This window comes from Chenopodium album, chromosome 23 (genome assembly GCF_948465745.1).
Source record: "Chenopodium album chromosome 23, dcCheAlbu1.1, whole genome shotgun sequence".
Taxonomy (NCBI): domain Eukaryota; kingdom Viridiplantae; phylum Streptophyta; class Magnoliopsida; order Caryophyllales; family Amaranthaceae; genus Chenopodium; species Chenopodium album.
The window spans coordinates 5,023,777-5,046,957 of NC_137856.1; the positions used below are offsets into that span (position 1 = coordinate 5,023,777).

Here is a 23,181-nt window from a genome sequence, read left to right on the forward strand (position 1 = left end):
TATAAGTGATATATCATGTCAAAGCAAATGGACATAAATGCAAACCATGATAAATAATAGACGAGCACATCGCATGATTTGCAAATTGGACATAAGAGGGTATGTATCAACTCTACATGAGTAGTAGCAGGTGGCCAAGCGTACAAGTGCATGCAAGCCTTAAAATTTATTATCCATATTTTTACTAGAAAGAATCACATTGGAAACATAATTTATGATACGAGTCTGTTGACTGTTGCTCATTAGACAAAGTGATTAGAGCATATTCTTTCAAAAAAAAAAGTGATTAGAACATATGAACAATACCATCAACGTATAGAATCACAATAAGCAAATATTAATGACATGGGAAACGATGATTAAAATAGAATTGGATATTTTACATATACTCTTGTCATTATTAAACATAAAATGCGCCAAGCAAAACTTTTAAGCCTCATAAATCACAGTTTATTGTTCTTACTGTGCAGCTCCTAATAGTTAATGAATCCAACGGGAAGTATCAAGACTATCTACACCACTTAAAGTCTCAAAGCTGCAGCTAATGCATCACGAAGAAGATTGATTTCATTTAAAGAGGTTCAAACCTTTCTCAATCAAAATTTTACAAGCCAACTATATTGTAGCTGTGCTTAACAGTTTCAGAAGCTATTCAAACAACCCACCTTACAACCCTCCCTATAAGGTGGGTTGTTTTCTGATCAACAATCTTAACACTTGCGAGATGAACTTGATTAACGAGTCACCCTGTTTTACAAGGGCAGGTGTGTACTCAACTGAAGCCGTGTATCGGTGTATTTACTGTTCCATTTCGCTTATGTTTTGTCAGCTATAATTTCAAAACTTTGCCAACACCTGAATGACTATGACTTTTGGCCAAATCTTCCCGTATGGCCATTCGTTGGTCCATGTCTCTTTTGAATACTGCCAGAGGCTCGATCGAATTTCTGTCCTTTTTGATTTTGACCTGTTTTAGAATTATTATGCTTAAATTGATTGGTCTTTCTATCAGCTCCCACATCAGCTCTCCTAGTACCACCAGGAGACTGAAAATCTTGCATATGTTTCCTCCTATTGTTCCTTTGCAATTTTGAATCACTTCCATTGTCATTTGCCTCGTTATATGACCTCTTCTTTGACCTGAATGATGAAGCAGCAGTAAATGATAAGGGTCTTATATATATTTATAGCATTAAAGATAAAAAGAAAAAATTTAAACCAAGCTATGAATCCAAACCCGTTTGTCTGAATATTTGAAAGTTGTGGCTTCGCATCAGCTGAATCAGCTTCCTTGGAGTTTGTATTCCCATGACGATTCTGAATTTGTCAACAGGGAAACATGAAGAGGGCAATACTTGCCATCAACGCAGATGCAAAAATAAGAGATCATGCATTCATACCTGAGAAACTTTCCTAACGAATGACTGGTATCTTTCAGGAGTCACAGACTTAATTGTAGGAAAGCCACACTTTCGTATTATGATCTCTAGTATCACAGTAACCTAGTAATCATAAAGAGGAATAATATCATATAAGATTGTGCATTCACATCAACAAGCAAATTATAGGTCATGTTCAACGAATAGTTACTTTTGATCTGAAATGATGTCTTGAGATAGATGACCATGGAAGAACTCCATCAACAATAGCTGGTAAAAAATTATGCAAGTCTTTTGCTTCTAGAGATGAAACCAATACTTTGATAAATCCTAAAACAGCCTGCACAGGTAACAGCCAAGAATGATCACCCAAGATAATGGGCTATGGACTACGGGCTACCAGATAACCACAACATTTTCTAGTGCACTAACCTTAATAGTTTCCACAGCTTTGGTCTGTAGCAAAGATACAACAGAGGAAACTACATGCGGAATTTTCACACAGAGCTCTGGTTCCTTGAATACAAACATAGACAATGCAGCGATGGCTGCACTTGTAACATGAGGTGATGGGCCAGAGAGATACCCCATAACCTGGTCATTTTGCAGTAACAATGTATTAGTCATTACCAGAATACACTAGAAACACATACATGCTATTAACATTGTAGAACAATCCAAGTGCACAAAAATGTTAATATGTAGGTACACAAAGGATATCAAATCAATCAGAAAAGCCACAATCCTGTTCAAAATAGTACAGCCTAGCATTATGAAAAATAGAATATTTCTATTAGTACCTGTCTAATTCTTTTTGTTCTACCCACTTTCCATATTCATCTGTTTCTTTTTGCTCTATTACTTTCCCTTGTGTTTTTTTTTTTTTGTGTGTGCGTGTGTGTGTGTGGGGGGGGGGGGGGGGGGGGGGTGGGGGGTGGGGGTGGGGGGGGGGGGGAGTTTTTTCATATCCTACCCTCTCAGAGCTCACTTTTTGGGACCCACTTATATCAACAATTAGATACCTTAAATTTTCTCACCCAAAAAGCAGCATTACCCCACATGGGTGGCCCTGCCTTTCTCTTCTCCTTGGTATTTAGTGTTATAGTAAATGGGTAGAACATTAAGAAACAGAGGGAGTATGTCAGCTTTGAGATATTAGGTCTGACATATATGGTGGGAAGTTGAAAAAAAAAGCTCTTATAAGTTATAAATGTGCCTACCATAGTAATCAGTTTGTAGTATGGACCATCAGGATCTGTGGGAGATGAATCTACTAAGCAAGAGCTTATTCTGAGCAAGAAGTCATAAGCTATTTTCCTGGCCTCTTCTCTGGACTGAGGACAATCAGACACAAAATAAGAGTTATTTTACACAACAACGCTACTAAGTGAAAAGATGTAGAGAGAATTAAAAGAGCACATTCAGATTAATTCTGAGATTAGCACTTACATCTTTTAGAGCAAGTATAATCTCATTTAAAATTTGAAAAGGTTGTGTATTCTCCACATCAGAATTGCTCTGCAGAATTGAATAGCTCATTGTCAATATCATTGCAATGTCAGTTTAATTCATACGGATGCTCAAAGCTATCAAAATGAAATTAGCCTCCATGCACTGTGGTCTGCGGATTGCATAGTACTGATGTTAAAAACAAGCAGTACCCCCTAAAAAGATCCACATTAAAGTTTTCTGATAAGCTAGTAATGCCACAGTTTGCACTAACAGCAAACCATGACACACAAACAGTACAGAACTCCCTCTGCAGCACATAAATAGCACAAGACTCCCAAAAAACACTAGTAATGCAACAGTTTGCACTAACAGTAACCCATGACACACAAACAGTACAGAACTGCCTCTGCAGCACATAAATTGCACAAGTCTCCCAAAAAACAAGACACACACACACACACACAAAAGAATACACTAATGCAAATAAAGACGAAACTTCGCGAGGGTTTATCCCCCTACTTTACCCCTTCTTCCTTCGACTCCACTTCACTTCACATTCAACGACATAGAACTATTAATTAAATAAGCATGCCAATTTTTCTGCAATGTAAAGCATATAGTAAGAAACAAAAAATCAGAAATTACACCTTTAAAGCATGGACCAACAATAAGTGAAAACAACTTAGGCGATTGCTGAAAGAAGCAATATCAGCAGGAGACTTCAAGCCAATTATAAGATCGACTAGCTCATCCATTTTCAAAGAACAGAACCAAGGGTGTTCCTGAACCAGAGAAAGACATATAGAAAATGAGTACAGCCATATCAAATTTTCAGAGCTTACTATTGTCAGAATTAAAAAATAAGGACCAACCTCTAGAATACAGCTCAAAGTATAATAAGCTTCAGCAATACATTTGTCATCACCAGACTAAGTCATAAAAACACATATGTCAGCTCTATACGTACAAGTTGGACAAGTCAACTTACTCAACTATGTAAAGAAAACAAGACAAACCTGCAGCACGTGCTTTGTCAATCTAAAGATCAGACCAACAAGATCCTCATCAGCTCCCTCCACAATGGATGAAGCTAAACCCAGTATCAAAGGCCTAAACAAAGTTAAAATTAATGGACATATATCATGAGAGTGAACTGGGCACATTATCACAGCACCAAATTTTAGAGTTTAGACTGAAATCACTCTTAAATAACTGGCAGTAAAAATATTCAAGTTTCTTTTCAAAATCATAAGGCAACAACAGAGATCCCATACCACTGTGAATTATCATCTACAGAGCTTGAATCCGATGGCACATCACTAAGTAATAAATTTGATGGATCAGAATCTCCAGATACAGAAACAGTCTTCACCACTGGGAACCTCTCCAGAGACGAAATAAAAATCTTCTTGGTGGAAGAGGAATCAGAAATTGAGGCCAAGCAACTGATAGCTTTCTGGGCGAATTTGAAACCAGTGATATGAGAAATTAGAGACCATAAAATGATTAGTACCTAGAGGTTTTCTATGACATCAATAAATTCATTAAGGCTTATGTATGAAGATTTAATAAATGGTTTAAGAAAGATGGCAAGAACTTTTTCACAGCATCCTAATGAATTAGATTGCTAAAAAAGAGCCTGATCAATAGCATGGATATTTTGGCAGTGTATTTCAGATACCATTAATTATTTTGTAAAAACGATTGACCCAAGTCACCCAACGTCATAACCTCCCCTCCCTTTTGGCGTCAGCACTGTTTAATGCCCCTTATGAGAAAATTTACATCTCTCGCATTCGTCAACAATGTATCCCAAAACAGCCATAATCCAAACCTCATATATGTAAATGTCAGGTATAGAGACAAAATTTTATACCAGTTCATCTTCTCAAGAAAGACGTATGGATAAACACATAAATAAAAGGACTTTTTGTGAAAAACTATCTTATACAAGTCAATTTTTGTGAAAAACTACCTTATAAAAAATTGTTGTAAGAAACTACCTTTTAAACAATAGATGTTGTAAGAAACTACCTAATAAAACAATTAATGTTGTAAAAAGCTACCTTTTGCCGAATTATTGCATTGAATAAGAGACGTTTAATGACCCATTTTCAATCATTTTTTCTCCCTTTTTCACCCATTTTCAATCATTTTTTCTCCCTTTTCCACCCAATTTCTCCATAAGCCCCCTTATAACCTCTAATTCCCCCTCACTTTCATTGTTAAATTAAGCACATGGTAGTAACTTACAACATTTAGTTTTTATAAGGTAGTTTTTTACAACGATTTTTCATATGGTATTTTTTCACAAAATTTGATGTATAAAAGGTAGTTTTTCACAAAAAATCCTAAATAAAATAACAATGAACCTTCATCACATTAAACATGGTGACAAGCTAATAACTTAAAAGATACCTTCAGAGATGAGCGCTTTGCAGGTTTTGAATCAAGAAAAACAGTCATCAGAGCCAGAAGCAGTTCACAAGAATACTTTGCTAAAGCCTTAATGTTTTTTATAGCAGTTTTCTTGGAATAAAAGAATGATTTTCTTTTCTCAATTAGATAATCTTCCAATGAAAAATCAGGTGAGTGCTTTACAGGTTCGACAATAGCAGCATCAAATTTTGGAAAGCGTTTGTTTTGTCCAACAAGTTCCTACACAAAGAAGATTATCAAAAGGTTACACAAAGATGTGACTATTGACAAAACCAAGAAAGAAAAAAAAAAAATCAAAATAGGCCATGTTTACTTGCAAGGCATCAACAATATCTTCACGCATGGATGCATTTTTCTTCAGCTGAACGAGCATCAATTTCGCAAAAGATTGAAAACTCTTGCTGACATCAGTTGGATGGCGACAAAATGCAGGTAAAAGACCCCATAAACCATGGCCAAGACCCTGCAGATCTTGTCCTATTTCTGACTTTTTAACTGGAAAAGGCACCAATTTTAAGATACAATATCAGTAACTGGTTCACCATGTAATTTACAGATTACAAAACAGCTCTCACTAGAAAAGGTTCCATGAACTAAAAATTGAATAAAAGATGTAAAGAAAAATTGAATACTTCCTACTTCCTAGTACTATATATTGATATCTAACCCTGACACCTAATTATCTATAAACCAATTCTAAAACAATAATCTGAAAAAAAGTCATTGAGGCATTAAAGCCCACGGAAAGAGAAACAAAGAAAAGGAATTTTATAAATAAGATATTATCATTGAAGAAAACCAAAGCAGTGTCACTCTTGCTTTGCACAATCTCAATTTGGTGTTCTAAGAAGTACAAACAGTTTCACTTTAATTGCAGTTGAAAGATGATGTGTCATGCCTTGAAAATCATAGTCAGCAAATTAAATAAAATTTATCATGCAAGTTTCACTTCATTTTTTTATTATAGCAACATTTCTTAAATTGTGTATCTATAGTAAGAGAGTAGAACATAAAAGAACGGACGTATATAATACCGGTAAAAGTTAAGACATTGCCAAATGTGAAAGTAAGAATGTAGCAAAAAGATAACAAATAAATGCCATTATGTTTAACTAACTTCAACAGTTTTCTGCAAAAATTCTCATTCTGAAAGCATTTTTTTTAAAAAATAGAAATCTTGAATTTTTAATTTATTATAATTCTGAAAATAATATCTTACAATGGGTAAAACTGCAAAATTTAAAAACAAAATTAATAAATCTTTTATAAGCTAAAGTGTGTTAATATTCCTGCAGTACAAAATTTATACAAAAACTCAAGTAAGGGTACTTTTATTTATTAATTATCACTTTCGAATATCTTTCCGATTTAAAACCAGCAGAAGTGGTCAGGCTTCAGCGATCATTCAAGAGAAGATGCCTCTACATGTACAACCAAAACTGAGTACTAAAAAATGCAGGGTCTTTCATATGGGTTTTTGCGATTTGCAAAAGGCAAGAAAACATTCCATCACAAGCGATCAGATCACTATTCTCCCTCCAATATTCTCATAGCATTGACAGGAGGACAATAGAACAAAATCATTTTACAGGAATGACAGTGCCACTCGGACCACAATTTACCTTTGCGAGAAGCCTTTTGAAGTGACTGAGCGATGGGAACAATATTCTCCGTGAAATAACCGAGGGATGCCCCACATGTATACTTCTTTAAAATGGGCAACATCCACATGTTTGCACATGTTAGATTGTCCGCGTCAAAAGAAATTGGTACAAGGCTTAGAATATTTTCAGCTCCCATAGCAACTACAGCACAGCCAAAACAGATTTGTAACTGCAAAATAAACCAATCCCTTTCTTTAGCTAGTAGACATTAAGAAACAAAATGAAGCAACAGAGTGCAAAAGGAGCTAAGAGCCAAGCATTATCTATAACACTACCATATAATTTTGTTAGAAAAAGTGCACAGTGGAAGCCTAAGGATGTGAGTAGCATGAACAAATATCACATTGCGGCACTAGTGCATCAGTGCATGACTATGGCATGGAGTAAAAACATTACATTCATTCACTATGAATGAATCCAGGACTACCGAGTGCAAAAGTGAAAAGAATTAAAGTAAATGAGGATAAAATATTTGATTGCAGTAAAGTAGAGAATGTAAATCCTAACAAATTTGACAAATGGTCAGAGTTGTGAAATTAAAGCTCATTCATTTTGTTACATAACAGCCTTTCTGTAACGGATTTTGGAATTGTCCGTTCTGCAAAACCCTTTTTAGTATGTCACCCATTACTTGACTCCCCGCATTAGAACCTTTTTTTACTGGCTACATCCGTCCATTTGTCAAAAAAGGCCATAAGTTTTTGGCTTATTATGCTCCCTCTATTACTGAAAAATTGCATCACTTCCCTTTTACAGTCTCCAATGCACTCTTAAAAGAATGTTCCCATTTCTAAACTAAAAATGCCTCTAAAACATAGACATGCCCGTTTGGCAAGCAATAAGAAAAGGTGGTAATGGGAATGCATTTGTAGATTAAAAAAAATAATAATAAAAAAAAAATAAAAAATCCCTTATTTCATTCCCATGGTAATCCAATTTCACCTTAAAGTATCTCTCTTTCTTCATATATTTGCTTTTTTATCCATCACCACTACGGAAGTGGTATCATGCGTTAATAGAAATTTATGAAGCAAAAAATAGGTTTGCCTGTTTGGGGATAGAGTTGCATTACCAGACATTAAGATGACACTTTTCTTGTAAGATTATACACTACAAATTATTCCCATAACCACCATTTAATACTGACTACCATATGGAGCTTTAAAGACATGTCAGCCCTTAGACATTATAAATCATAGAATAAGAAATTGTCTTGATGTCAATGGTGACCTGCATATTATAAGCGATAGCAGATTATACAGATGAGAAAAGATGAATAACATTTAACTGGTCTTCCACAAAGTAAAAGTATAAACATACTAAGTACTAAAAGATACCCATTGAAATCAATGCAGACAAACAGACAGAGAAGAGAAGCACACACAAACATCGTACACACATGCAGACACCACAACATGAGCACAGACACTGACAAAGATTCTTACATGATCTGTGTTCTGCTTGCTGCCATCATGATGAGTAAAGATCTCTGTCAACTTAAGGACAATATTCTTCATAAGTGAGAATGAATTGCGACCTAAATTGAAAAGGAAAAAACATGGCTCATCAGATATGTAAAAGCAAAGGTGAGAAATAAACACATGAATTAGGCATAAAAATGTGCAAGATCAAAGTTGATGCTGTATGCATGATCCACAAAAACACTTCAATTGTCAGTTATTCAGTATGCTCTCCTGTATTGCTCTACACATTTACAGAGATGAAGTTTGAAGTTCTTATCAAATTTTAAACAAAGAAAAGTGACAAAAATTAATACATCCAATCAAGAAGATTCTGCATCAGATTAAGGATAAAAACAATGACACTGAGTCTTTCCCAACAAGTGAAAAAATAACATTGGAGATGTGACTAAAAAGATAAAATAGATACATGCCTTCAGCGTAGAATGGATACAAGAACAGGAATGGAAACCTAAACCGGACTGAAGACATGTCAATTTTCAAACAATGATAAAACATTATTTAAAATACAAAAAATAGACTGTCCGTGCTTTAATTTGCCATGTGACATACATATCAAATTTTGCTTTTAACAAATAGGTAGAGAGCTGGGAAACTAAAGAATTTACTCGACATACTAGTACAGGATCCCTAGTCAAGGCTATCAAGTACCTCTGTCTATCTCACCTCTCTCACTTATTGAGGGGCGCTTGCCCTCTCTTAAATAACATTTTGATCAGACAACCAGAAGTATACAGCCAGCAGAGGGAGATTTTGTATGAATCCAATGATAGGGAATTAGGGATCTGGGAAGAAAAAGGTGACAAGGAGATCTCAGTGATGAGGGAAGATAGACTCTCAATTCCAGATAATAGAAGACGGTGGCTTGAGGAGAAAGAGAGGAGGAGGATGTGGCATTAAGTCGCAAGAGGGAGAGAAGTCACTTGTTCATGATGAGAGCAGATCTAGAACTTTTTTTCAAATTCTTCTTATTCTAGGCCGAAATTAACACATCCAGACCACTTGCATCTGCACCACTCCATCAACACAATCTTGTGGACGTTTCAGATAGCCAGAATAAGCAGTTATGAAGCATTTGGTACCTGTTTGATGTTTCCCATCATTTGGAAACGTGAAACATTTCAGTGAGATAACGAAACGTGGATATTTCCATGCAGCATAGCATGCCTCAAGAAAATCGATCCCTTAACGACTCCGTCCTAATTTTCAGAGTGGGAGTTTACAATGATTTTTCGAAAGAGCACCAAGGTGTCAAGCATATACCTAAAAAAATGTTATTCAAGATACTTAGTACAAAGTAAAAATTAACCAAAGTCTCAATTAAGTACTCAATTAGCATTCTAATTTCAACTGGAAAGTGATAAATCCAGAAAATTAAGATCATTTTAGTTTCCAGTATTTAAAATTGTTTATTATTGAAAAATTGATTCCAGTTTTAGTTGTGATTTTTTTTTTTCAAAACTACTCTGTACAAAACAACTTATTTTGACCGTTGGCTTACAATCCACTATGTATAGGGACTGATTTTATTTTTTCTTCAGACAGCTTGCTTCAATCAACCATAACTGCCAACCTAAAGTAATGTACCGATGACATATTAGAATCTGTAAGCCTATAAACCCAGATATTAAAGGAGTCAACAGAAGAAAGTAAAACTTCTTTCAAACTGCTTTCTCTCTCTTATTCTATCCCATTTGTTTTCTTTTGCACGCCAACAAAAATAAGCTTCAACACGACACCATCCTAAACACATGCAGCAGCACAAATCAGCATTGTAGACCAGAGCTTTTTCTCCATCAATTAAATTACGGGAGTTGTAAATTAAGTGAAACAGTGAGCCAAGAGCTTTATAGAAGTAGCAGCAGAGAAAATTTGACAAGAGGCACAGTGGCGACAAAAGAATGGAAGAGAGTGAAGAACCAAGAGAACGCATATTCCACAGTCGACACAGATAGTCATAGCATTGAATCTCATTCAACAACACAAATGTAACACAACAGATCTACAAGGATGCAAAATCTTTAACTTTGTAAAGACTAAGCAAGAAGAGACATCAACTAACATTCAAATAATTAAAAGGAGTACAGTTGAAATTGGAGTTCAAAATAGTTGAAGAACAAAAGATGGAATGAATTCAGCACCAAACCACCATAGAGCAATAGAATTTGAATCTGCTTACCAAGCTTGAGGAAAAGAAAAGATAGAACCGCTATTGTATGTTCATTGGGAATCCCATCAAAAGAATCCAGCAATTTCATGAAGGTTGAGCACATTGATGCAATTGCTTTTGATTCCTCGACATTAGCTAGTTGGAAATCAACGTCATCAGACAATTGGTCATCTATCAATTTCTTCAAAATACTCGAAGACTTTGAAGCAATATCATCCTCACGTGTAAGAAGCCCTGCCAGTTGAAGTAGAAAAAGAAAAAGAACAAAGAGCAGTTAATCATACCTCCTCTTAACACTTGAAGTTTCATCAAAATTTGCAAATAGAAAAAGTGAGAACAAGAACAGTAGAAGCTTTCTGGTTACTGCATTTGATAAATCTGTACAAGGATGATAGCGGAACAAATTTTAATTATGTGGGAAAAAACTGAGTAAAAAACTACTCCCAAACAAAGATCAAGATACTGCTGCTTTTTGCTAGAGAAGATTACTTAAAATCATTTACGCAGGCGTAAACCTAAGAACATTGACAGCATATATCAAAAAGGTCAGCAGGGCAACCTGCAATGGCATTAACTCCAACAGGAAGACTCTTATTCCATTTGCCAGTGTCTCGTGCATGAAGTTTGTCAAGAGTGATCTTCAGTAAGTTTGCTGCAGAAATTATGCTGTCATTGGATTTCATTTCTGAAGATATATATGTCGAAAGGGCATCAATTACTTCCCCAGCTAATTGCGTACTAATTCCAACTTCAATTTTTTCTAAGAATACTTCAATAGCATTAAGGACAGGCCTTGAAAACGTAGAAGAGCGTGAATCAAGAAGCTCGATTAATTTCAAAATGATTTTCTCACTACTTTCGCCACAAAGATATGGTATAGCAACCCTCACAATGTTCAACGCATGCACGATGTCCAACTGCTCAGCTTCACATTGTCTCTCACTTCCAGATCCATCAACACTTTGAATCACACCCAACTTGATCGCAATAGACATAAAACTTTCCAACAAAGACATAACTAATTCACTCGCCTTTTTCTTCACAGTCTCAGACTGAAAAGATTTAAGAGCATTCTCTAAGTACACTAGAGCACATTTTCTAACCTGCAAAGAAGAAAACAATGCCATTAGGTCTTAGCACCAACAAAATTTCCAAATTTCCCATCACTCATGGAATTATAACATTAAATACATTATCCACATGTCATGTTCTATATTTTACAATAAAATACCATCTACGAATCCACTGCAGTTCCTTCAGTTTCCACTTTCCACTTGAACCTCTACATTGTTCTTCAGCACGGAGAAGAATTGAAACAATTGGAAACTCATTACCAAAAATCACAATTGCAGTACTGCAGAGCAAAATACAGCAGGGCTAGCTAGCATGGCTAATTAAGTTCCCAAAATAACAAACTTGACAACTTAATAGCAAACAGACAACTATCTGCCATCAGAAAACCTGCATATTACCAATTACCAAATCCAACGTTTTTCCTCCTAACCTACTCCCAGTTGAAGCCATTCAGGTATGTTCTCCTTCACCAAACTTATAAGCCCTAAACTATAGTTAATTAGACTTATTAACCTAACTTATTTGAATTTATTGCCCTTGTACTTGACTAAACTTATTTGAACTAAACCTCACTTAACTAAGTGAAACATAAGGTGACAAGAACAGAGCCTAAATCGTAATCAAGGATAATTTCACAGTGGGCAAATGCTTGTACCCGTGTGCAGGGGCAACTGGCCTAAACATGCTAAGGGAGGCAGTATCATCAACTAACAGTTATGGTGTGCACAGACAAAGGCATGGGGTTCCAAGTTCATCGACACAATATTTATGATATATTTGCATAATCTTTTATCCAATGAAGTACATTGGAAAGTGTATATATATATGGTATTAAAGGGTACTTTATATCACTATGTATCATATGTACTTAATCGATCAAGAAAAGGGCAACACAATACGTCTTTCCTCCCATCCCCAACTCCCAATAGTCTACTAGCCATCAATATGTTCATTAAAAAAGATTCTACCTACAATTAAGTAATTGACAAGCATTATACAAAATGCTCCAATCAAACATAAAATTTTCTCTTACAAATTCCTCTACTATCACCTCATAAAACCCTTAACGCCTCTAATTACCTAACAATACCTCTAAATACGACAGAAAAGACGGTAATTACTCCCTGAATCATTTCACACTCCTCAAAATGCGTGAATGAAATAAACATTTTAATTAATTTCATAGCCAAACCACAGTCAATAGTCAAGAGCAATGTTTAAAAAGCAATAATCCACGTCAAATTATTGTACACAATCACACAAACACATAAATGATTTCACCATATCAATGCAATTGCGATAATTAAAAACCCAAATCTGAATTACCTTCGGGCGCTTATCAGTGCACCAATTAAGCAAAGTTTGAAAGGGCAATTCAACAGAACTCCAATCCTTAAAATCACAAAACCCTAACAAAACCCCTAAACACTTAACAACACACCTAGCACTAGAAGCAGACCCGACAATCAACTCTCTCTCCTCACTCCCCAAAACAGTAACCAAAATCATCGCCGCCTCCGCCGCCTTCTCGGAAGAAATGGAACCTTCTGGAACAAGGGAGAGAACAATGGAGAGGAAGGTGGCGAGAGCAGAGGCAGAAGCGTCGTCGTTTAGAGGTCTAGAGAGTTCGTTAATGGCGGCGGCGAAGTAGGAGAGAGGAGAGAGAGGGAGAGATTCTTCGAGAAGGAGGGATTTGACGGCGGCGGCGGTGGCGATGAGGTGGTGGTGTTGAGGGGCGGAGGAAGAAGAGTAGCGTTGCATGAGTTGAGATGAGATGTCGACATTAGGGTCGAATCCGGTGGGGTCCATTAGGGTTTCGGGTTCGCCGGTGGTGGAGGATTGCTTCATGGTAGGAAGTGGAAGAAAGAGAGGCGAATTGAAGAGGGTTTTTGTTTTGGTGGGAAAAAAGGGGGGCCGAATTAATACCTTCCTATTCTCCTTTTCTTCCAACTCCGTATTGAGGTGTTAAACTAAAATACGGTCCTTGAACTTTGGTATTTGTAGCATTTTAGTCCCTCAACTTTTAAATGAAGTAAATTGGTCCATTAACCATCAATGAGACAATGACTCACTTTTCATTTACGGAGTATGAACTAGATTAGGTCTCGTGTCATGCACGGTAATTTCAATACATTTAAATAATAAAATATAAAAATTGTATAAAAAATAACATAAATAAAATACAACTATAACATATGTTTTGGTTTCCTATTTTGCATACATAATGATATGAAACATGCAATGTACAGAAAATAATCGATTAGACTAATGAGTATATTAAAAATACATGTTATACCATATGATTGTTTTAAAAATTCAATGAAAAATTAGTATCTTTTTTTTATTATTATTAACCATGTAAGTATTATTTAAAATTATTTATTACACCTATTGGATGAATAATTAGTATCATTTTTTTTATTATTAACGAGCCCTTTCCCTAAATAATGCTACCAAAAGACTTAATTCCCAAATTACCGTCACTTTTTCAAAAATTCCATGAATATTGTCCACGTAAGCAAGGAAAAAAAACCCATTTTTTTATTGGTTCACATAGAAACCGCTTCTTGAATTAGCGGTTTTCAAAACTAAAGACCGCTACTTGAAGTAGCGACTTTCAAAACTGAAAACTGTTTCCTGTTACAATGTTAAAAAAAAAAAAGTTCTTTCAACTTAAAAAAAACTGAATAAAACAGAGTCTTGATTACATAGCTATAATACTCCATAATTATAATAACCAAAGCTTTTCCTACAAATTTAACATAACTATAATACTAAGGGGTCGTTTGGTTCGACTAGGGTTTCGAAGGTGGTGGGAGGGCTGGGCGGCGGTTTTAGGATCAAGGGAGATCGGGGCTAGGGTTTTGCGGGGCTAGGGGGGTTTTTTCGGGGGAGGGGAGGGCGACGGTCTGGGTAGGGGCGGTGGTGGTCTGGGATGGTTTTCCGGTGGTGATGTGGTGGTGTGAAGGTGGGTAGGGAAAAGGAATGGGAAAGTCTAGGTGGGTGGGAAATGAAGTTGGAAGGATTTGGGATAATGGGAAGGGTAAAGGGAATGATTAAAAGTGCTAAACAAACATCAACAATGGGAATTGGGAATCGAGCCAGTTGATTCCCATTCCCTTTCTTGATTACCCCCAACCAAACGACCCCTAAGATTGATATAGTACTGTAATACTAATACTAAGAAGAAAATAAAACAAATCTAGAGTCATTTAAGATTGATAACACTTCGAATCAATTTAAAAAAATTAAAAATAAATAAAATCAAAACTTAATTTGATTAGATCTAAATCACATAATTACAAAAATTGAAAAATTACAAGTGGATTGAATAAATAAAAACAAATTAGGGATTAGATTAACAATTGAATTGAAAAAATTGCCATGCCTACATCCTTATATTACAACAATAGTGAGTTATTGACGGTGACGGTGGCGGTGGCGGCAACATCAATTCTCTGGTGTAAGCGCCGATCCTAATGGTGGCAGAATCAAATTGGTTCTTTCAAGAAGTATAACGTGTAATACCTGAATATTTTATGATTTAATATATTATATTTTATAAAAAAATAGTTATTTTTATTTATTATATATATATGTATATACCTCTATTTCTCTTTCATCTGATTCCACTTCTTTGTTTCCCTAAAAGCAATAATTATCAATTACCTAACCTCATGTTATCCTTTTTTTTATTAGTATTGGGTAACCTTATTTCCTAACCTTCTTCCAATGTGATGAATTTTGCATTCCATAACTCCATAAGCCAACTTTTGATATAATTATGTCCGTGGATTTTGTGAAATCGGAGGCTCTTAATTGAGTCCGTGAATTAAAACTCTCGAAAGGTAATCACACGGAATTTATTTTGGAGTCGTTTGTATTATATTTCTTATTATTATGTATGAATTGTATGATTTATTATTTGTAATCTTGTACATGTATATAATTGATTATTATATGGTATTATATGATTTGATTGGTATTGAATATTGTATTACTTTTGTTGTACTATATGTTTTAATTGTCGAATTGATTATTGTGTTACTCGTGTTAGGGTTTTTTTTTAATGTTGTTGTTATAGGGAGTATTGTTTTATCGAGGTTTAGGGTTAGTAATGCAGAGTATTATTTTTGGGTTGAGATTTGATTATTTTGGGTGCTAGTATTATTGCCCTAAGAGGTGAGATATTTATGAATCGAATTGTAATATTATTTGGGAACATGTGCCATTGTTGAGATATTGTCTATTAGTTTGTGTTATGATTATTGGTCGATGTATGAGATCAAAAGGTTGAGAATTATATTTTGTTCTTGGTTTGAGGCTCGACGTTAAATACCTTAGTCCTTGGCATGTTAGTAAGAGGATGATAATCATGAGTTAAGAATGAAGTATAATCTTTATTATCTATTTTTCTATGGTTCCCTACAGTGGGAATTGGCCCGTATGTGGTCTGGTGTAAGGTGTTTTTCTAGTTATTGAGAGTATTCAAGTTTTTATACTTGTTGGTTTGTTATTCGAATTACTCATGTCCAAGGCTAGGTATAGAACAAAGAGCATGGCACAATTATGGGATAGATGAGCTAACTGAGTAAAGGATAGCATTATTATTCGAGGTTGAGTTGATAAAGGTTATTTTCAGAGTATAATGTGTAATGTAGTTTTGAACTACATTGTTTAGTTGAGCTAGTAATATTAATTATTCAATTATACTATATTTTGATAAGTGGTGATTACTTAGCTTTTTGCTGACGTGTGTGTGTTTGTTGTTTTGTTGTGCTACTTGTGTTTGGGGTCATGTCTTATTCTTATGGCGGCCCTGCGACGATCTATTTTGGAATTTGTCCTTAATGGTAAGCAGAAAAGATTGTTTAAACAAGTTGATCAAGTGATCGTAGCTAAAGGAGCTCAAGTGTTTCGATTAATTTGTTTATAACGAGTTTGTAAAGTTGTATAAATAGCTCACTTAGTTTAATTGGGTTGTAATTATTGGGATTTTGTAAGCCTTAGCACTTGACAATTTGTTGAGTGTGGTGGTAATACCTTCGATTTAGGTGTATGCTTCCGCAGTTTTATTCAAAGTTGTTTATTTTTCCTTTAATTCTTGTTTATTATTAGTTAGTAAATCGAGGGTGTTACTTGTGGGAGATGAATATTTTATTGGAAGCAAAAAGTCAAAACATGAGAGATAAGAAGTACACACTTTTTTTTTCTTCGTATTATTATGATACCTAAAACCGCCACTTCATACTAAGATGAAAACCGCTACTTGAAGTAGCAGTTTATTTTTTGTAAACCACTACTTCAAATAGCGGTTTTCTATAAAAACCGAAAAAAAAACTCGTTTAAACTGGTGACGTGGACGGTAATTTCGGAATTAAATAAAAAGAGACGGTATATATGGAATTGAGTCTTTTCTCAGTAATATTTTGGGAAAGAGTCATCATTAACCATGTAAGTATTATTTAAAATTATTTATTACACCTATTGGGTAGGAATAATAACCTTGATTTAATGATATTTGGTCAATTTTTTTCCTAAAATATGATAATATATATGTAAAAGTATATATGAGAGATACAAATAAAAACTAAATTTTTTTTAATCAAATTTTCGTACATGATTATTATATGCATAAGTTAAGTGTATATAAATGTTACGCTATGCTGTTAAAGGAATATATCTATTATAATTTTTAAAGATATGTATAAAAGATTTAGAACAATATTATGCTAGTTATGTTATACGAAAATTTCCAAAGAAGATTTTAGCAAAAAGGGAAGGTGTGTTTTTGGAGGGAAATAACTACACCAGGAATTGACACGTGTCATTCTTGGTGTCTATTTTAATTAGTGTTATGTAATTGATTAGCTAACTAAGCATAGTTTAAAAACCTTAGTGCACATGTGGCAACAAATTAAATGATTTTAAATGCAAAGTTTAGGGACCTTTAGTTGATGAGTTGACATTAATTAAAATAGAAATGAAAGTTTAGGGACTTATAGGGCGAGGTGGCTAATGTATTTATTATAGGCCAAATTTCAGGGACCTATAAGGGCACATGGTGCTCCCATACAAGAGTGATTATAAGTTTTAACTCATAAGTGTAATTTAGTTCAATTAAACTAATTTAATTTCAACTAAATAATTTAATTTTAGTAAAAATTATTTACTTCCTAAAATTATATAGGTGAGATAATTTAAGTTAAGTGTGAATTTATGGTCGTCACCATTTACTTCAGTTCAACAAATTTAGTTAATAATCTAAAGCAATTATGTTCTCCTAGAAATTAACATAAGAAAAAAAGAAAAAAAAAAAAAAGGAAAACCCTTAAAATTGTCTCACATAAAACCCAAAAAAATTGAAAATCATTAAGAATACAAAACACATAGAAAACAAACCTTGAAATTAAACACACAAAACCAGATTTTCACCAATTAATTAATTAAATAAAAACTCTTAATATAGAATAATTAATTAAATAATTAATTAATTAATTAAATACTAATTATTCACTAATAACTAACTACGAAAATTAGATTTTCTATACATAGAAAATCCGAAATTCTTAGCTAAATAAATGGGAATTTTCGGACTTCTTAATTAATTAATAAATTATAGTTTTTGCTTTCATTAAAATATCCGAAATGTATAAATAATCCGGTTTTGGATAATAAATCTTATCCAAAATAATAATTAGATTTCAAAATACTTTTGGCGCCAAAATTCAAATATCATTTTGGTTCCAAATAATAAATTTACTAAAATACCCTTTTATAAAATAATTCCTTATTAATTAATTAGGAAAATACGGCGTATTACAACAATTTGTGGGCAAAAAAGAGAAAATACAAGTTAATATCCAATATTAACAAAAACTTGTTTATACCAGGGTAATTATGTCGTCATTTCCATCAATTGTTTAGGGATATTATTGTAAATTCACCAACATCACTTCTCCAACCTTCTACAGTTCTACAATGGAGGAGGTTGACTGTTACTATCCGCTACCACTACCACCACCACACCCACCACCTTTTAGCATGAGTTCCCATCAAACCATTATAAAGGACGCATTTTTCATCTTCTTCAACGGTGTTCTGAACAATTTCATCAACGATCGAACCCCACGTACAACTTTCTTCAAGTTCGGTTTTCATCAAATCGAACCCCAACGAAGTTCCATTGTGCAAGCCAAGTGCTATCGAAAATTACCTAACATTTTAGGTTAAAAGCACATTTTGATTGATTTGATTGGCGGCTTTCATGTGTGTGTGGCGAAGTGGAAGCGTACGCGAGAAGCTTTGTTTTTTAGAGGGAGTAAACAAACACATCATTTGGGATTGTGAATGGCTATTTATTTCTGGCGGCATTTCATTTTTCCCCTGTTCTTCTTCCAAACACTCGTTCTCTCTGCAAATTCTTGTGCAATCCGGGCTTCCTAAAGCGGTAATTTAATTTGCACTCGATTCTTCAACAAAAGTGAGGTAAGCTTCCTGAACTTTTGTTGTGGTGATTTTTTTTGGTGGAATTAGTTCGATTTTTAAAGTGTATGTAATTAGGTTTTAGGGTTTTGAATTTTTATTTTTTTCGATTCTTTGATTTATGGTTCGATTCTTTGAATGTGGTTGTTAAATATGGTTGATTATGTCTGGACTATGTTTATTTGTTTGATAATTGCTTAAATAGAGTGTATTTGTTTGATTTTTGCTTAAATAGAGTGTATTTGTTTGATAATTGCTTAAATAGAGTGAACTTGCATCTGATTGCATTTATACTCCTTGTATTACTTTCTCCAATGACTAGTTTTTTGGATTTGTATCCGTTTTTGGTAAGTATAAGATTCAAAGAACTTGAATCTGATTGCACTTATTTTTGGTTAAAATAAGATTCAAGGACTTATTTTTTTTGGTTTGATAGCTTTTATGAAGGGACTGTGTTTTTTTTGGAAGGGATTATGTTTCTTATTTTGCCAAAAATAAGTGCTAAGGGACTAAGTTTTTCTCCCGTGAGTTAACTTGCCGGAATTTTAACTCTAGGTCCCAAAAGGTGAAAAAAACATAGGTCCCAAAAGGTTAAAAAAAACTTAAAAACTTAGGGCCTATTCACTTCAGCTTAATTTCAGTTCAGCTCCAATTAATTCAGTTCAGTTCAATTTAGTTCAATTCAATTCCTTCTCTCATAAAATATTCATTTGATCAGTTTTATTCAGTTCAGCTCCAATCAGTTCAATTCAGCTCAGTTTAGTAAATGTGAATAAGCCCTTAGACTCCAATATTGTACTTAACTCTAAAAAAAATAGCTTTTCATGTTTTTTTTTTGTGCGGTAAAGGAGAAGATTAACTTTTCATTTTTTACTACTTTATTTATTTTTTTCCCTTTTGATATTAACATAAGTTGTTAATATCAGATATTAATCAGGTCTAGCTTGAAAAAAATTGTCTAGCTTTTGAAAGACAAAAGTACCGGCCACTAGGACGTCTAGGAGTATCATAAAAACCTCAAAGTATGTAATGTGAGAATTAAATGAAAAAAATAATATAGCTTATTAGGTCATTGGATTAATGAAGTTTCTTGGTCAATAATAAACTATGTAACGGCCTGTTTGGCAGGTGGCAATTAAAACTAATTTGTGCATGTATATAAATATAAATTAGATGAAGCCCGTGCGATGCACGATTTGTTTGTATTTTTTCAAATAAATTATTTTACTAATATATACAGTATTATCTAATAAACTTTGTGATATTCACTTGCTTACTACTCCCTCCATTTTTAAGTACCTGCTCTACTTTCTTTTTCCGGCCGTTTTTAAATACTTGCTTCATTTCCTTATTTGGAAAGCTCTTACAATGTTTAATTATTATTTTCTCACCAAGTGGACTCAACAATATTAATTCCATATTCTCTCCCTTAATTCTCTCTACTACTTTTGGTTTTTTTTTTCAATTTTTTATTCTTCCACCAACCCTACTACCTCCATATTTTATTATTTTCTCTAATTTCTCCTAAAACTCCGCGCATGGTGAAATGGAGCAAGTATTTAAAAATGGAGGGAGTAGTTTACTACTTGAATTTTTTATTATAAAATGAATATATAACTTTGTTTCTCATATTTAGATAAAATTCGTAATATAAAAGGAGAATGTTTTATTTCATCACAAAGTTTCATATGTGGCTGGTCACGATCGAGATTACTTGGTCAGAAGTTATCTGGTTATTGGTGAAGGATTACTCAATCAATCAATGCCTCAAGGGTACTCTGACGGTCAAAGGTTACTCGACCAGTGTTAGATGTGTTTCAGTAGGTAGTATTATGTTATTACTTTTTATTTTTATAATAAATGACCAGTCACATATTTAGATATAGTTTCAATTTCTCAACCTTTCATACAAGTATATTTGCGCTTATAGCCTTGAGATCCTTTTTAATGGTTTATTTATCACTTTTGGAGCCTCGTGCGACATTAGAGGATGAAGAAGAAGAAGATTTGCTTGCTGATACTTCAGAAGAGAGATATGTAGCATTGATTACTCTCTTCCACAAGGCAGTCAGGCAAACTTTTCGTGAGGTTTGTTATACTTTATTGTTCCATATTTAACATTGCCTTCCTTTTCTGTCAAGAACAACTTGGTTTAATGAATGTTGATTTAGAAAGTATTTTCATGTGAGACTTACCTATTGGATTTTGACTATAGCCAAATAAAAACAGGATTTTCTACTTAATCTGCTTACCTTTTTAATAAATTGCTTCATTTGTCTACCTTAATTCTTATGAAATATGTTATATGTCTTGTAAAAATGATAGATTAGCTAGATTTTATAATTAAACATGTCTCTCAATAGCAAAATTTTCGAAATTAAATTAAGAACTTATATGCACAAATGTGACAGATTTATAATAATAATAATTATAAATTGACACATATAAATTGGTAGGGTTGGTAAGTACACAACGGAAGCAAATTTAAAATGTAGAAAGGGATTGAGAAGTATTGTGAAAGTATTAATATGGAAGATAAATAAAGGCAAGATAAATAGACATGAAATGAACCCATAATATTTAACGTAGGAAAAACTATCAAACCACGACAACAAACACCCAAAATAATCCATTATATGAAAAATAGGAGAGTACACAAGAACCCTTGAAAGGTTGAGCCGGTGAGTAGTAGTATAACAAACTCTAATTAAGTGAACTCACAAAGGGGTATTACAAAAAGGAATAGTGGATTCATAGAGAGAAGGTAAATAGGTAGATATTTACAAAGAGTTGAAATACTTGTGTGTATAGGTATGACTTCTTGTGTGTATGCATGTATGTTGATTAAATGCTCATGACCTACATTTATAGTTGAAGATTGAGCTTGAAAGAAATAGTCGGAATATTCCAAAGCTTCCTTCATTACTCTTATATCCATAATATTCTAGAACGTTCACGAACCATGTACAAGTGGTTGTTTTTTCTACATTGACATTAGAATTTAGCTTAATATTTAGATAAAATTCGTAATATAAAAGATAATATTTTATTTCACAAAATTTTATATGTGGCGGCCTGGCGGGTCACACCGTGTGGTTGGGATTACTTTGATCCTACTTGGTTGATTAATGGTTACTTAATCTATCAGGGGTTACTCAATGTATTAGGAGTTACTTAGACTGTCAGGGTTAGGGGTGTTCAAAAATATCCGATCCGGAAATCCGATGATCTGATCTGAAATTTCGGATATCGATCCAGTTTTTAAGGTTTCGGATATTTCAGATCGGGTATCTGAAAAAAAATTCGGATCTTCGGATCGGATACGGATCGGATTTTTTTCCGAAAATTTTAACTACCCGATCTGAAAACCCAACTATCCGATCCGAAAATTCGGATATCCGAAAATCTAGGATCAGATTCGGATCGTAATTTCTCCGATCCGAGATTTTCTGATCGGATTAGATATCTGAAAATGAATAGCCCTAGTCAGGGTTACTCGGTTACTGTTTGGGTGTGTTTCAGTCAGCGACACGATATGGCCAGCCACACAAAAAAACGCTTTGATTTTCTTTTTATAATTAATATAATATTTTGATCTAAAATAAATTGCAATTGTTTTTTTCCATTGGCAAAAATATAACACTTTCCTATGTGACGCTCTAAAATTAATACTACGTGGCATAATCCTATTGTAGCGTTTTAAAATTATTAATCCTATGTGACGTTTTTTATGATAATCCTACGTAGCGCTTTAAAAAAAACTAATCTTACATGGCATAATCCGATTATAGCGTTTTAAAAATATTAATCCTAAGTAGCACTCTAGTAAATTTTTTAAAAATAAAATCCTATGGGTGCTATAAAAACTCCCCTATATATATATATATAAGAAAATTCAATATTCTTTCCCCACGTAATGCGAGTTCACTCAAATCATTTTATGTTCTTCATAAATTCCCATTAACACTTAGGAGGTGGTATTGGGTGATAATGAAAATTTATGAAGAAAAACGCAAGTCTAGGATGGATTACATCAC

The 23,181-nt window shown here is 33.9% G+C and overlaps 1 protein-coding gene across 1 annotated transcript; it reads right to left on the bottom strand.

Annotated features, from left to right (window-relative positions):
• Positions 1-352: 352 nt before the first annotated feature.
• LOC145608106 (uncharacterized) lies at positions 353-13,570 on the bottom strand. The gene is made up of 18 exons (XM_081663708.1): positions 12,986-13,570; positions 11,145-11,688; positions 10,595-10,819; positions 8,380-8,471; positions 6,893-7,103; positions 5,584-5,765; positions 5,250-5,489; positions 4,106-4,287; positions 3,848-3,941; positions 3,704-3,760; positions 3,479-3,613; positions 2,829-2,897; positions 2,600-2,713; positions 1,812-1,973; positions 1,591-1,719; positions 1,401-1,502; positions 1,238-1,317; positions 353-1,140 (listed from the first exon to the last, which is right to left on the bottom strand). Exons 1-18 carry the CDS (start codon positions 13,505-13,507, stop codon positions 864-866), a joined length of 3,417 nt encoding a protein of 1,138 aa, XP_081519834.1. The 5' UTR covers positions 13,508-13,570; the 3' UTR covers positions 353-863.
• Between the last annotated feature and the right edge of the window lie 9,611 nt (positions 13,571-23,181).